The following is a 14,665-nucleotide window of genomic DNA, read 5'->3' as shown; positions in this document are numbered from 1 at the left end:
TTTCGAACTGCTAGGTTGGCAGGAGCTGGGACTGAACAACGGGAGCTCACCCCGTCATGGGGATTCAAACCGCCAACCTTCTGATCAGCTAGCCCAAGGCTCAGTGGTTTAGACCACAGCGCCATCCGCGTCCCTGAACATAGGCATAGGATGCAGCTTATGGGGCAGAGCAACGCTACCCAAGCATCATCTTCTGAAAATGGTCTTCCAGGTCAGAACTGAACCACAGAAGAACAGTGCCTCTCTTCCCAAACCAGCCTCCCCAAACAGATGCTTTCGAACTGCCAGGTTGGCAGGAGCTGGGACTGAACAACGGGAGCTCACCCCGCCGCAGGGATTCGAACCGCCGACCTTCTGATCGGCAAGCCCTAGGCTCTGTGGTTTAACCCACAGTGCCACACGCGTCCCTGCAATGTCACAACAGAAAACAGTATTTTAAAACATAAAGCAATCCTCAAGTTAAACTCTATCATAAAAATTAAACCAAACCAGCAGAGCTAACAGTAAGTTGAAGGCGGCCTTTTTGAGCAGTCCTGTCAACTGGTCACCTGAAAACATCCTAGGGATGAGGCCTGGCACACCACACTTAGCAAGGCATTCCATATGGCGGGGCCACCACCAAGGAAACCTTAGTTGCAGGAGACAGATACTTTGCATGAAACAGAGTCACATGGTGGAAAAGCAGATTGCGACTGCCTCAAGTGTTTCAATATTACGCAATTTTTGTAGGACTCTTGGAGTTAAAGAAAGGAGACTGCAAAACGAAGGCACTTTCAGGGGAATTCCTGTCTTTCGAGGCAAACAGACAAATGATGAAAAGCAAAAGCACAGCACCTTTTTCTGCTGCTTTTTTGTCATGTCTTTCAAGCAGCAAAAAGCGAGGACTTTCCGGAAGAAAAGGCAGGACTGCCATTTGGATGAGTGATGGGGCAATTATCATCCCAAATAAATAGGGCCACATGGATTCCTGCAAGAGACAAACACAAAACAAAATGGAAATGTAAAGCTGGAAGAAAATATTGATCCAAATGTAATGAAGAAATAAACAGAAACATAGGGAACATTCATAATCCAGTAGCAGACGCTCCTAAATTCAATCCCTGCATCTCTCTTTTTCTCCTTGGCTAGGAATATCTGCTTGATGACCTGGAAAGCCCCTGGCAGTCAGAAAGCACCACACAGAGACCAACTGCCTATCTTGTATAAGCCCAGGCTCTGGTGGTGTTTCCTCCGAGAGGGAATTCGAAAGAAGTGACACCACAACTAAAACAGCTGCTCTGGATGCGACCACTGATGTTGCCACCTTTGGTCGGGCAAAATATGGGACAGGTTAATGACTTCAAAGCAATCCATTACAAAGCCACTCGGGATTTACATGGGTTTATTCAATGAATAAAAACAACAAAAGCACTATGATTTACAACTGTAAGAAACATCCCCCCCCCCACTCTCCACTGAATGGACAGACCAGGACAGACCGCACCCCCCCATCTCTGTCTCTGACCCACTCCTTCCCGTGTGCCCATGCAAAAATTCTCTTTCGCGCTCTCCGACCCATCCACTGCCCCCCTGCCCATGCAAAACTTCCACCATAGCAGGCCAGTGCACAGCAACTCCCCCTTTCACTCCCTGTGACCCTCCCTCTGCCCATGCAAAAACTTTCTCTCAAAATCCTCCTCCCGGCCCCACCCTACCCCACCCTCTGCCCGCACCCCATGATAATTCTTAATCTCAGCGCTCCTCCTCTGCCCCACAAACTCCCACTCAGGCTCTCGCTCTCCTCCTTCCACTGGATCCACTCTCTGGATGTGCAGTTTGGAGGAGGAGGAGACTGAATACGTGAAAAGATGTGTCATGTTTGATGTCCGAACAGGACAGGGGACACTTTTCTTTCTTTCTTTCTTTTAAAAAAGGACAATCACGTTTTTCTAGGGATGGGTAGCAACCCTATTCACCAGTCCTAAAAGTGTACAGGCATGGAAGGCTACTTTCCCCAAGATAGGAGAGCCTGCACACATAGGAAACTGCCTTACACCGAGTCAGACCATGGCATCCATTTTGCTCAATACTGTCTACGTCAGGCATGGCCAAAGTCCGTTTCAGGGGCCTAATCCAGCCCGCCGGTCAGTTTAATCCAACCCTAAATCCCACAGCCCTTCACGTCATCAGATCTGGCCCTCTTTGAAAGAAGTTTGGACACCACTGGTCTATGTTGACTGGCAGAGGGTCTCTGGGGTTTCAGACAGAGGTCTCCCCCATTCCTGGACAGAAAATGCCAGGGATTAAACTTTTGGATGCAAGGCTGATGCTCTGCCACAGAGCCCCTAGAACTGTGACTGGAAGCAAATGGATAAGAATAAAATTGGGAGAGCTGCTCTTTGCTGGAGGTGAGCACTAGAACTTTGGACTGATCCAGCCTTGCTAATGTTAGTAGCCCAGCAGCCCACCCCCATCTGCTTTAACGCTTTGCAACACAGCAATAGCCACAGCACCCTTTCCGTTTACATAACCTTCTGTGTCTGAATGCCTGGAGGTTTATCTTAGTGAACAAAGCCTACGTGAAGGGCTATTTATATACCTGCCCGACTGCAGCTTCCACACACTTTCCAAGGGCAGCTGCGCAGAGAGTACATTGCAATATCTAAACCAAGGATGTCAACAGGATTTCCTGGGCGCAGGACACAGATGTGGATTGGGTCTTCCTTCCTTCTCATGAAAGAGCATACAAATTTGCATAAAACTTTGCACTGCATGCATTTTGTGTCATGTGCAAATCTGCTTCCTCTATTGCAGGGTGGGGGTGGGGTGGAGGGCCCCAGAAGAAATAATGGGCCACACGCACACAATACACTACCTCACAAGCAAAATCACACATCACACAAAATCATAGTTAAAAACTGTGGGAATGTTCAGGGATGCATGAGAGGACATACTGTTTGATTATATCCTTTCCAACTTGTGTTAACAAGTTCCACAATTTAGCAGAGTAACATTCCCCCTTTTAAACTCGCACAGCGGATGCATTTGCTCAGGCTTGCTAAAGCCTCTAAAATGAGTTTTCCTTTTGGTAATTCCCCATTTAGTCCCTCATAAAAAGATAAGACACGACACGGTCTTCTATAAAAGTATAAAAAGAGTTTACTCACTCACATTCTGTTCACAGTTGGATTCCAGAAGGCAGACTTAAGTTAGAAAAGTAATATACCTGGAAACTATCCCATAAGGAGACAGCCCCTTTGTCCTCTCTTGGCTGCAAGCCAAGAGAGCATCTTAGGCTAAGCAGATGTTGCTTCTTCAATGAATGTGGCCAGAGAGAAAGAGAGATATGGCTGACCAGTCCTGCTCTTTTGTTACCTGGGCAGGTGAGGTCACGCCCACCTCTAGTCACATGCAGAGGAAGTCTGTCCCAGCCTAGGAGAAACAAGAAGTTCCGACTGGCTGGTCCAGACATCCCCTTTTATGTCCACTCTAGGGATGCTGTGCTTGACTGCTCTTGTGTTTCACATCCCACAAAAGCAAACTATGGTTTCATGTGCAGTGGTGCATGCTGCTCAAACGTTCTGGCTCTACCCCTCTCTGTTCCTGCCATGCTGCCAGAAAGCAAGCCAGTCCATCTTGTAATGTCAAAACCTGGGCTCATGGATTGTTTTAGCCAGATAAACCGTGAGCTACTTCCTGAAGGGAAGCTGCTGGTGTATTAGCACTAACTCTGTGTCCATGCATCTGCAAACAATCTGGAGACCTCCCAAACAGGGCTTCAACTGTCAGGTCACTCTGATTATCAGTGGCTTTTCAGATTGCATTTTACATCCCCACATTTGAAAAAGATGGGAGCTGGAGCTGGAGAAAATATATAAAAAGGTCACCAACATGGTCAAGGGCTGGAGCAGAAGGAAAGGGGAAATTGTTTGGGATTTGCTTTACGGGGCGTGGGGCAATGAAGCGGATATTAATTCTATAAATTAAGAGTGGACTGGGGGGGGGCAGAGAGAGATTCTTTTTTCTCCCACTTTTACAATAGTAGAACCAATCAAACTTAGTGGCAGGAAGGTTCAGGGAAAGATTACCCTCAAACAACTTACTGGGTCAACTGCCACAATGTGGTAATAGAGGCAACTAGATGGTTTTAAAACAGATTAGGCAAATTGATAGAGGGTTGCTCTATCAACGGCCACAATGGTCTTTTACTAACCGTGTTAGTAAATTCATATATCTGACTTCAAGGACTGGTATATTGCCCACACTTCTCTGTCCAATAAATGTTAGTAGAACTTACATATAAATGAGTGAATTCACAGCACTGGTGGAGGACGAGGGGGGCAGGGGAAGCGCTCTGCCCATGGGAGTGCGATCCCGGTGGGGTTCCATCGCAGCTGCCCCCCCACCCTGCGCTGGGCGCCCTGCCCCCAGAACGTGCGCCAGGCCCGTCCCCGCCCGCTCTCCGCTCCTGGTGCCTGAGCATAAAGCTCCGCCCCTGATTCACAGCTGGTTTGAATACTGAAGATGCGTTTTTTTTCTTTCATCCCAATGATTTTAAAAAATATTATATAGACTTCTCCTTCTAATCAAGTACACAAGGGCCTATTTTCTTGAAAACAAGAAAAATCCTGTGAATTTGATAGTATTACCCTAATAAATAAAGTACTCTATAGCTTATTTGGATAGCTTACTTTGATTTTGTAGCAGTACTTTTACTTACTATTAAAATGCAGGAGGAACAGTCCTTCTCCCATTCTTTTATTTGTTTCCCCCCCTTCTGACAGGTATTCTATATCATTTTTTTAAAAATACTCAAATACTTCTACCAGTTTAATACATCTGAGACACAAATTAGAATTATGCTATAATTTCAGCATTCCTTTATTTCTTTATCTAAGCAGTATTACTCATGTGTGACAGATTCAACAATCAGACAAATTCATGCGATTCCATTAGCATAATTTCATCCTTTGCAAAGGCATAAAGTGGCAGCTGAATGTAGAACACTAAAAACGATGATTCGCCAGTGTCTGAAATAAAATACTTTCTCATTTGAAATCAAGACCCACTATTCATTTTCTTAGCAAAATATTCAAAATTGTGTATGTTAAAAAAACCCCAACTTGGTAAGACTTAGATGACACTGATCAACCTGAACTCATGTGTTGAAATTTGTGACTCCAAAGTTTATACTTAATAGTATCCCAATTATGCACTACTAAAAGGAAAGGAAAGGTCAAGGTTCAAGGTCTGCTATGACAGGCATATAGCGTATGACAACCTTCCCTACCCTGGCAGTCCACTACATTCAGAGGGCAGAAATCCCATCATCTCTGACCATTGAAGAAGAAGAAGAGTTTGGATTTGATATCCCGCCTTTCACTCCCTTTAAGGAGTCTCAAAGCGGCTCACATTCTCCTTTCCCTTCCTCCCCCACAACAAGCACTCTGTGAGGTGAGCGAGGCTGAGAGACTTCAGAGAAGAGAGAAGTATGACTAGCCCAAGGTCACCCAGCAGCTGCAGGTGGAGGAGCAGAGACACGAACCCGGTTCCCCAGATTACGAGTCTACTGCTCTTAACCACTACAGCACACTGGCACACATTGGCCATGTTGATGGCAGCTGTGGTACAATGTGGAGGACAGCAGGTTGGAAAGGTTGATGCAGGACAAGGAATCTACCTGTGCGGACCATATATATGCTGGTTCTCCCCATTCTGCCATATGCATGCACAATACACATAAAAAACAGGGCTGAGGGTGGGCTGACCACATGAATAGGTGGGTCTGCAGACAATGGCTGGGGCCACAAGGAGCAGCTTTCTCCCCCATCTCCATGATGTTTCCAGGTTAAACCTCTTTAGTTTCTCCTATATGGACACTGAGATCCAGCGTCGAGGGCCTTCTGGCGGTTCCCTCATTGCGAGAAGTGAAGTTACAGGGAACCAGGCAGAGGGCCTTCTCAGTAGTCGCATCTGCCCTGTGGAACACCCTCCCATCAGGTGTCAAGGAAATAGGCAGCTATCTTGTTTTTAAAAGACATCTGAAGGCAGCCCTGTTTAGGAAAGTTTTTAATATTTGATGCTGTACTGATGCATGAACTGCACAGAAAGCTTCTGCACATGCGGTGAAACCCGGAAGCAAACACTTCTGGGTTTGCCACATTTTTAACCTGAAAAAATGCAACATGAAGCATTCACAAGAAGAGGTATGACTGTACTTGGAAGTGGGAATAAGCGAATGCGCATTGCCAGTGGCTGCCCTCCAAGAGCCCGCAAAATGTTTATTTTAGTGACTTATTTCAAAATGAAGGCATTTACATAATGATCTCTCACAAAGCATTGCGAGCTTTTGCATCTCTCTCTCTCTCTGTATCACAACATTTTTTTAAAAAAACCTTTAAAAGCAATACTGTACAGACCTTTCCTTAAATTGACTGGCTACGTGTCAAAAGAGCCGTTCTTTCCTCATTCTTCACAGGCTAAAGAGCCATGTCATCTCAGGCTCTCTTTCAGGTCCACTGACCTTCCTTCAGTAAACATTGCTCTACAGCTTTCCCCCTCTGGCTTAGAAACGGGGGAAACTGCTGATACTCCCCTCCGTGCTGCCTGCTTATGTGCAATGTGGGGGTGGGGTGGGGGGAGGAGAGAAGCTGATGTTGAGGCCTGGATTAGCAGAAACTGGCAGGTCAGCCCTCTGCCCAACTCAGGCTCAGCATCAATGTTGCAGGCTACACTGATGGGCCAGTGGCATTGGGTCTCCCTTGTGGCTCCCACAGCCTATGCAAACCTCAGAAGAATGGTTTGGAAACATATTGTTTTCTTTTAATACCTGAAAATCAAGACAGCAAGTTAGGACGGCACTAAATTACTAGAAAATTGGGAGCAGGGGAGAAATATTTGTTGAGTTTTTCATTTTTCTAATCATATTTATTATTAATTGGGTGAATACAGAAGATCATTTGACCTGTTGCATGAGAACGTAAGAGCTCCGAGGTCAAGCCAGAGGCCCATTTAATCCTGTACCCTGTTCTCAGAGTGACCAGCCAGTGGGAAGCCAGGGGTAGGATCTTTGTGCCACAGCAACACTCTCCCCAACTGATTCCCAGTGAATGTCGCCTCTGACAATGGCTGGTAGCAACAGATCTTCCACAAATTTGTCCTGTTTAAAAGCTACCCAAATTGGCAGTGGCCAATCGCTACCAGGGCAGGTCTGAACCCTACATGAAATTTTCATTACTACTTGTCAATATAATGCAAGGAGAAAGAAAGAAAGAAAGAAAGAAAGAAAGAAAGAAAGAAAGAAAGAAAGAAAGTCCAATGATTCCTGGCACCTCATACATTTAGTACAGTGGTACCTTGGGTTAAGTACTTAATTCGTTCCGGAGGTCCGTACTTAACCTGAAACTGTTCTTAACCTGAAGCACCACTTTAGCTAATGGGGCCTCCTGCTGCCACCGCGCCGCCGGAGCACGATTTCTGTTCTTATCCTGAAGCAAAGTTCTTAACCTGTTCTTACCCTGAAGCACTATTTGTGGGTTAGTGGAGTGTGTAACCTGAAGCGTATGTAACCTGAAGCGTATGTAACCCGAGGTACCACTGTTCAAGTCTTTTAAGGTTCCACAGGCTTATCTGTGATTTTTTTTTGACACAACAGGCTAACATGGTTAATCTTCTGGAGCCATTTAGCTCGTTAATTGCTTTTTGCACCCTCATTCTTATGCATCTGGTAGAGATGCAATATTGCCAATTACTTAACGGCAATTTACCCCACCCTTCCGGAGTGCAAACTGCCACCAGCACTCTCAACTGAACGGCATTTTGACAGAGACATTAACCTTGGTTAAGGCTAACCAGGGAGTCCTGCTTAACCCAGGCTTTGAAATCAGAAATGGAAGCCATTTCGTGGAGGTTTTCTCCTGCGCCTCCTTCCAAGATGCAGCTTTGATTCTATAAACCTGCCCTTAAGCGTTAATAGGCTTCCTGCTCCATTATGCTGCACTATGCTACAAATGACTTTTGCTGATGCCCTATTGCTTAACCGATTGCTGTCCAGGGCATGTGTGAGTCAAGTTTTCCTCCAACCCCAAGATTCTGCACCTTGTTCTACAACCTTCTTGATTTATTGGCATAATCATAAAAAATGTCTGCTCTCTGCTTGTGGGTCAAATTCAGGCAGGCCGGTCCACTGTCCCTCAGACCTTGTGGGGGGCCGGACTATATTTCGGAGGAAAAAATGAACAAACTCCTATGCCCCACAAATAATCCAGAGATGCATTTTAAATAAAAGGACACATTCTACTCATGTAAAAACATGCTGACCATCCGCGGACTGGATTTAGAAGGTGATTGGGCTGGATCCGGCCCCTGGGCCTTAGTTTGCCTACCCATGGGCTAGAGGGTCAAAGTCGCCACACAGCAGACTGGGGGAGCAGGAAGGACTAACCTATAATTTCCATTGAAGAGGCAGCTAATAGTAGGAGCAAGAGTTTGTAGGGCTGGGTGATATCTGGTTTTCAGCATCATGAAATATCACCAGCTAAACATTGTGATATACTGATATATCATGATGTCTGAAATAAGGATGGAGCTATAGAGGCATTGGCTGGCTTCACAGTTTTTCCTGCATCGTGATTTTTGAATAGCACACACACACACACACACACACACACACACACACACACAATGATCCCCAATGTATTGCCAGGTCATAAATTAGGATACCAGTATCAAAATATGGACTTCAGACTGGCATTGGAGGATATATTGCTGTTTCACCCAGCCCTAGCAGTTAGCTCTCAATGCTATATTATTCACCATTTATCTCTACTAGTCTGTCTTTCTACATCTTGCCTGTGTGTTCCCTTCACTAACGCTGCCCCCAATCATACTGTGTTTTACTTTGCTGGAAGCCACCCAGGGGAGCCAGGGGAACCTATTAAGATGGATGGCATATAAATAATAAATAATAAATTATTATTATTATTATTATTATTATTATTATTATTATTATTATTATTATTCCCCTTTCCCAGGGCTGAGTAGCCACCTGTGGCATTCAGTATACATTCTAGCTGAGCTTGTAATATTGTGGTTCTAAACAACTCTCAAGCACTTGGGAGACCCTCGTGAGTCATGACTTTCCCCTGTCAACTTTCTGCTTCTCAGTCCCCTCACATTTGGTATCTAAAAACTGTTTGGGATTTTCTTGGCAATTGCTTACCCTCATGCAACTATGATAGCGCTACAGTCACTGTTTCCAGCTGCTTCAACAGCACCTACATCACATACCAGGTCTTGAGCTCCACTTAAGTTACCCAGAGTCTTTTAGTGCGACAGCCTTTACAACTCCTTGCCCATTGACTTTAGGCAGGTATGTTTGCTGTACTCGCCTCAGCACGTGCTAAACCCCTTTTTGTTTAGGCAACCTACCTAGACATGTGAAGATGACATGCATTTTAATCTCCAATTTTAGTTCATAATGTATATGTTAGCTTTTGATTTTATACATAATTGTATTTTTAAACAAACAAACTTATTTCTACCCTTGACCAAAAAAGCAGTGCAGTTTTGAAATTAAAATCAATGAAGTATTGAAAGAGTCGGAAAATGGCACCCAACTGCATACCAACATAGACAAAAACCTGCCCTTCCATCTCTGGAACCATAATGCAAAAGTTGGTTATGATGTCTTAAGAGGGGTCCTCTTAAACACACAGTGAGCAAACAGCTTTCCAGAATATATGGGTTTGTATTCAGAATAGACTTGCTCATATTTGTGCATTGAATATCACCCATTGCTAATTTTTGCTAACCTGCTTAGAGGCGTTATTTACAATTAAGCAGTATACAAATCCTGTTCAATACATAATGTGGTTGACCTCCAAAATCTCCCCACATTCCAGAACAGTTACCCCGCTGCCCCCAGCCAACAAATTACGCCAGCCCGAACATTCTCCTTGGTTGCAAACTGCAACTTCTACACTTTTTGCCTGGCTAAGGAATGAGTTGAAGTAGCTGCAGAGGTTTGCAGGAGAGTCCCCTTGTCCTTCAAGGGCATAGCTTGCTAGCTGTGAAGATGAAGAATCTGAGTGAAGCACGAAAAGGATGCTGTGGCTGCAGAGAGGACCTCAAAGCCCCTGATAAAAGCCACCTCTTTGGGGGGACTGTCTTGCCTTGAAGCAAGGAGCTGCATTTAACAGATTGTTTTTGATCCCTTTCAACTTCACATCCCTTTTCAGATGTCTGCCTAGGGCGCCACTTAATCTCAAGCTGCCTCACGCTTTTTACCCATTCCAGTTCCATGCATCTGCTATATATGGACACTAAAGATCAATGCCGGAATAAATGAATAAAGAATAACATATTGAGATAAAAAAACCACTCAACGTATCAGATGCATTTACTCAGAGCAATATCGCCATCATGTGGTCATAGCGCCTGTTATCCGTTGCAGTCTGAAGTTAGGCTTGCTATATCCAAGACCTGTGGGCTCTTCCAGAAGGGCAACTCATAGCCTGATTCAGACGTTTGTTTCACTTCAACTGCTTTCCACACTTATCATTTATAGTTGGCTGGAATAGTTGCTGTTTGCTCCAAAGGTTTTAAGGGTGAATTTGCAGCTGATGACCTGCACCTTCAGTCACATGCCACTGTTACTGGGGTTTCCCTTTCCATGCTAATGGCTGGTTGCACCCAAACTGAGAAAGGTTCTGCGGCCGCTGTCACACCACTTATGCACCCACATGTTCCTCTAGTCAGTAAATATTGAACTTATGAGCACATGCATGGGGATAGCTCTTTTGCAGCTTTCTTATTTACTGTTTGCCTAGTATTGCAGAATTCTATCCTTGTGGGAGTTTGGAAAAGAGGAACTATGTGTCTGTCTGGGCTATGGAGAATCTGGTTATTGGGGAAAAAATTGTCTGCAGCTAAGGACTGTTGTCATGGACAATACTTTGTTTTGAGTGCTGTCTGGTGTATCTCCCCCCTGAGCTGAGCATGCCCCAGGATTCCTGCATTGCAAAGGGGTTGGGACCAGATGACTCCCAGCTGCGCTTCCAACTGTACAATTCTAGGACTCTAACTCAGCTTCATTACGACAGTAAAAGTGCATTTCAGAATATTACAGACCTTCCCAAATATCTCCGGTAGTCCTAAAACTTGTCCACTGAAGACACCAACACAGATGAGGATTGCTGTAATTTGTCCTAATGAACCACGGAGCTGTTTGGGTGAAATTTCACTCAAATACATAGGGAGGGCACTCAGAGATACACCTGTGAAAGGGGGCAGAGATAAAAGACAGCTTTTCGGTAAAAGAAGTTTAAAATCTAAAATATTATCAAACACTGTTAAAGCTACTATCTTCATATAGTTAAGAAGGAAGATATGAAGCACATTGTATATTTTTAGCAGTATTTAATATGACTTTTTCCACTATTTTTTATTCATATGCAGAAGCACTTACCAGCAAAGTAACGCATGTGTTCCTAAAGAACTATATAAGCAAAATTAGAAAACTTTCCAATATTTTTAGTAAGTGTAAGAAGCCACTATTCAAATTTAGTCATGGAGGCCAACCTTTGCATACTCTGTTGTATACTCTGCTGTAACCAGGCCATAATTTGCAGAACACATTTTTCTCACTTCTCCTGGAAGTGCTCATTCATCAGAGCACTTTAGGTCTTTGCAAAATGTTCACAAAAAAGATTGCAATGCCCTGGATATAATATTATGAGGTTCTTCTTGAGATCAGGAAATCCCACGCAAGGGATAAGCAGAGAAATCAGCTAACCTGCTCTGTTTTGAGAAGGATTACAACGTTCTGGTGACTGATATATCCTCAGCCAAGGAAACGCATCCCACAGCCTGGCTCTTGCGGATACATTCTATTTTTAAGCATTTGGGGTCTCTGACCCTTCTTCAGTCTCGGCAAGTTCAACCGAAATATCAGGCTCTGGGGTAACAGGGATTGCTCAGAATATACTTGGCATGAAAATGCAACATACACAAAGTCCTACCTCCATCAATGCCCATTACGAATCGGCCCAGAATAATCATTTCGAGGACTCCTGCCAGTTGAGAGAATGCCATCAACAAGGCAGCCACAATGGCAAACACATTATTCAGCAGCAGTGTACGCTTCCTAAGAGAAAACAACATTACATGTTTGCAGCATCAGATAAACAGCAGCTTTTCACATACACAGTCAACTACATTTGTGATTAAAATACTTCAGTAGCAATTGCAAACAAGGCAGAAGTCAAAGGTGGCCTGCTTCATGCAATATACCAAAGATGCACTAAACAGGCATTCTTCACTGAATCAATGGGCAAGGGCATAGCAAGGGTGAAACTACATGCTGCAAGAAACACCGGTCACTTGGCAAAATGGTGGCCTTATGCCAGGTCCCTCCCTCGCCCTATGGAACATCTACTGCACCCAGAACAAGTCTTGTGACATCAGTCTGTGTATTTCTCCACACTGCCATCACTGGCATCTGCTGGCATGGGAGGAGAAAACACATGGCACAAGGATATCTGGATGAGGTAATGGTGGACTCAAGGGATCGTGGGCAAGCTCAACACAGGGCAGCCATTTTTGGGTGGCATCCCCATGTTTCTGTAGTGCATCGTTGTGCCTTTAAAGACACAGCTGGTTCTTAAATGCAAGGCAGCTGCACCTACGACCTCCTTCAAACACAGGCACTGAAACAGCTGGAAAAAAACATGCACTTCAAAGATACCGTTATGTACGGATTGGCCCTTTGTGAACATACTCCAATGTGCATGTTTATTAACTTAGATGGAAAGGTGCAACCAGCCATCAGTCACAGGCAGATCAATTGGGGGTCAGAAATCCTTGCTAATCTACTTCAAAATCACCTGTAGATTCCAGTGTACCTTCTGCCCACGACTGACTACAAAGATATGAGTACTTCAGTACCAGATTGAGGACGTAGGATGTATGGTTTTAGATCTAGACAGTTTCTTGGAAACAACTCTTCTTCCTTTATCACTATGTGCACAATTTGTCACCGTGCTGTCTGACAGGCTCACCACTATGTTGGATATCAAACTGGAAATGCTGTCAAGACCTGGATAGAAAATCTCTCACTACGACTCATCTAGGCGTTTGGAAACCCCGATGTTATGCAGGTGCATCCATCAGAGAAACCGTACTGGCTATTGTTCCCTGTTGATTTAAGTGGCTAATCCAGGTTTGTTGTGAAATGGCCTCACTCGCTATCTGAACAGGGGATGCAGATCACATGCTTTGCATTCAGAAGGTTTAATCCTGGCATCTCCAGACACAGTGTTTAACTTTGTTAAACTAGATCAAGTCTCTCTGATTCAGCTGAAGGCCGCTTCATATATTCGCATGACACATTTTTAAAGGTGATTTTCTGATGTTCCAATAGGGAAGTGGCCAACTGAGCATCTTCTCACAGACACACACAATATGACAATGCAGTATGAAAGATACAGCACAAAACATGCAGCTTTCAACTTTTGAGTTATTGGTAACATTTAAATGATAAAAAGTAGCTCATTAATAAGACCAAATATCAAAGAAGCAGCGTGACCTTATAGAAGGGGGAACCCTTCTATTTCGATTTTTTAAAAACCTCATTCATTTCTTCATATAAGTTATTACTTGGTGTCAAGGTAACCATAACTATTTGATCTTGGGAAGTACCTAGATTACATTTTTAAAGGCAAGAGTCTTGCATATAGAGTTCTGAAGTAAAAAGAAGCACAAAGTAGAGAAAAGCATTTGTTTTTCTTGCTTTTGAGTCATCATATTACAAAAGAAAAGGAAAGGAAATCACAAGACACATTTATTTGCTTACCGGCCAAAATACTTGACAGCTGGAGTAACAATTAAAGCCCCCACAAGCCCACCAATGGCAAAAATAGAAACAGATATAGTCCAGAGCAGGTTAACGGTTTCTTCTGGTATGGACTGGTTATATCTTCTTTCCCAAGTTTCATTGTAAAACTTCTTTACAAACTACAAACAACAACATTTAAAGTGATTAGAACCATGATGTCCAGTACAGATTAATATCATTTGAAATCTACCATTTAAAATTTTAAGTCAGGTTTATTTAAACTGATACTTTCGTTTTTAAAAATTTCAAGTTATATTTTGTGTCCTTAAAAACAACAACTAAAACCCAAACTTAATACAAATATATTGGTGCACACAATCAATGAGCACAGGGCATAGATGGAGGGCTCTTTCCACATGACCAAGAATCCTGCCAAACGAAAAGTCTGGAGACACTAATGAACACGGACACTACGTGTGTTCTGATGACTGACATTTTGCCAGCTCTTATTAACTGTATTGAGATTGTGCTTTTTCCTACAACGTTTAATGGAAGCAGTTTCTGAAGGCTGATCCTTGAGCAATAACATGCCAGAGCTCTTTGTGAAGCTGCCAGTTATCTTGCGTTTAACGTTAACAATGTAGTCCAATATTATAGTAAAGCATTTATACCAATGAATGATCCTGGCAACGCACCCAGGGTGGCAAACCAAACAGCCATTTACAATAGCATGGTGCTATTTGCTATTTTGTGGTATTTCATGAAACTCACAAGCTCCATACCGAAAATTAACAAATCACAACTTTTATGAGCTCCCGATGTTTGAAACTTCTGTCCCCTAAGAGCAATGCT

At 43.8% G+C, this 14,665-nt stretch overlaps 1 protein-coding gene and 2 long non-coding RNA genes across 7 annotated transcripts in view; all 3 read right to left on the bottom strand.

Moving 5' to 3' along the window:
• Positions 1-14,665, bottom strand: part of LOC309378028 — a 520,733-nt gene that overhangs the window by 24,546 nt on the left and 481,522 nt on the right. The gene's annotated exons all lie outside the window — the stretch shown is intronic.
• SLC2A9 (solute carrier family 2 member 9) overlaps positions 1-14,665 on the bottom strand; it is a 304,118-nt gene that overhangs the window by 243,568 nt on the left and 45,885 nt on the right. For all 5 annotated transcript variants that reach the window (XR_014171786.1, XM_081925663.1, XM_081925664.1 and 2 more), the window contains 4 exons: positions 13,832-13,992; positions 12,000-12,124; positions 11,110-11,255; positions 835-967 (listed from right to left, as the gene is read on the bottom strand). Coding sequence is in view for 4 of the 5 variants with exons in the window: in XM_081925663.1 (XP_081781789.1) it covers positions 835-967; positions 11,110-11,255; positions 12,000-12,124; positions 13,832-13,992 (565 nt within the window). In the remaining variant the exon portion in view is untranslated. The remainder of the gene's footprint in view (positions 1-834; positions 968-11,109; positions 11,256-11,999; positions 12,125-13,831; positions 13,993-14,665) is intronic.
• On the bottom strand, positions 4,750-5,849 carry LOC309378039. The gene is made up of 2 exons (XR_014171807.1): positions 5,573-5,849; positions 4,750-5,310 (listed from the first exon to the last, which is right to left on the bottom strand). It is a non-coding gene; the product is annotated as an uncharacterized lncRNA (long non-coding RNA).

Source organism: Podarcis melisellensis, assembly GCF_964234715.1.
Source record: "Podarcis melisellensis genome assembly, chromosome: 9".
NCBI lineage: Eukaryota > Metazoa > Chordata > Lepidosauria > Squamata > Lacertidae > Podarcis > Podarcis melisellensis.
The sequence above is the reverse complement of the archived record's forward strand: the minus strand, read 5'-3'. Positions and strand labels throughout refer to the sequence as shown.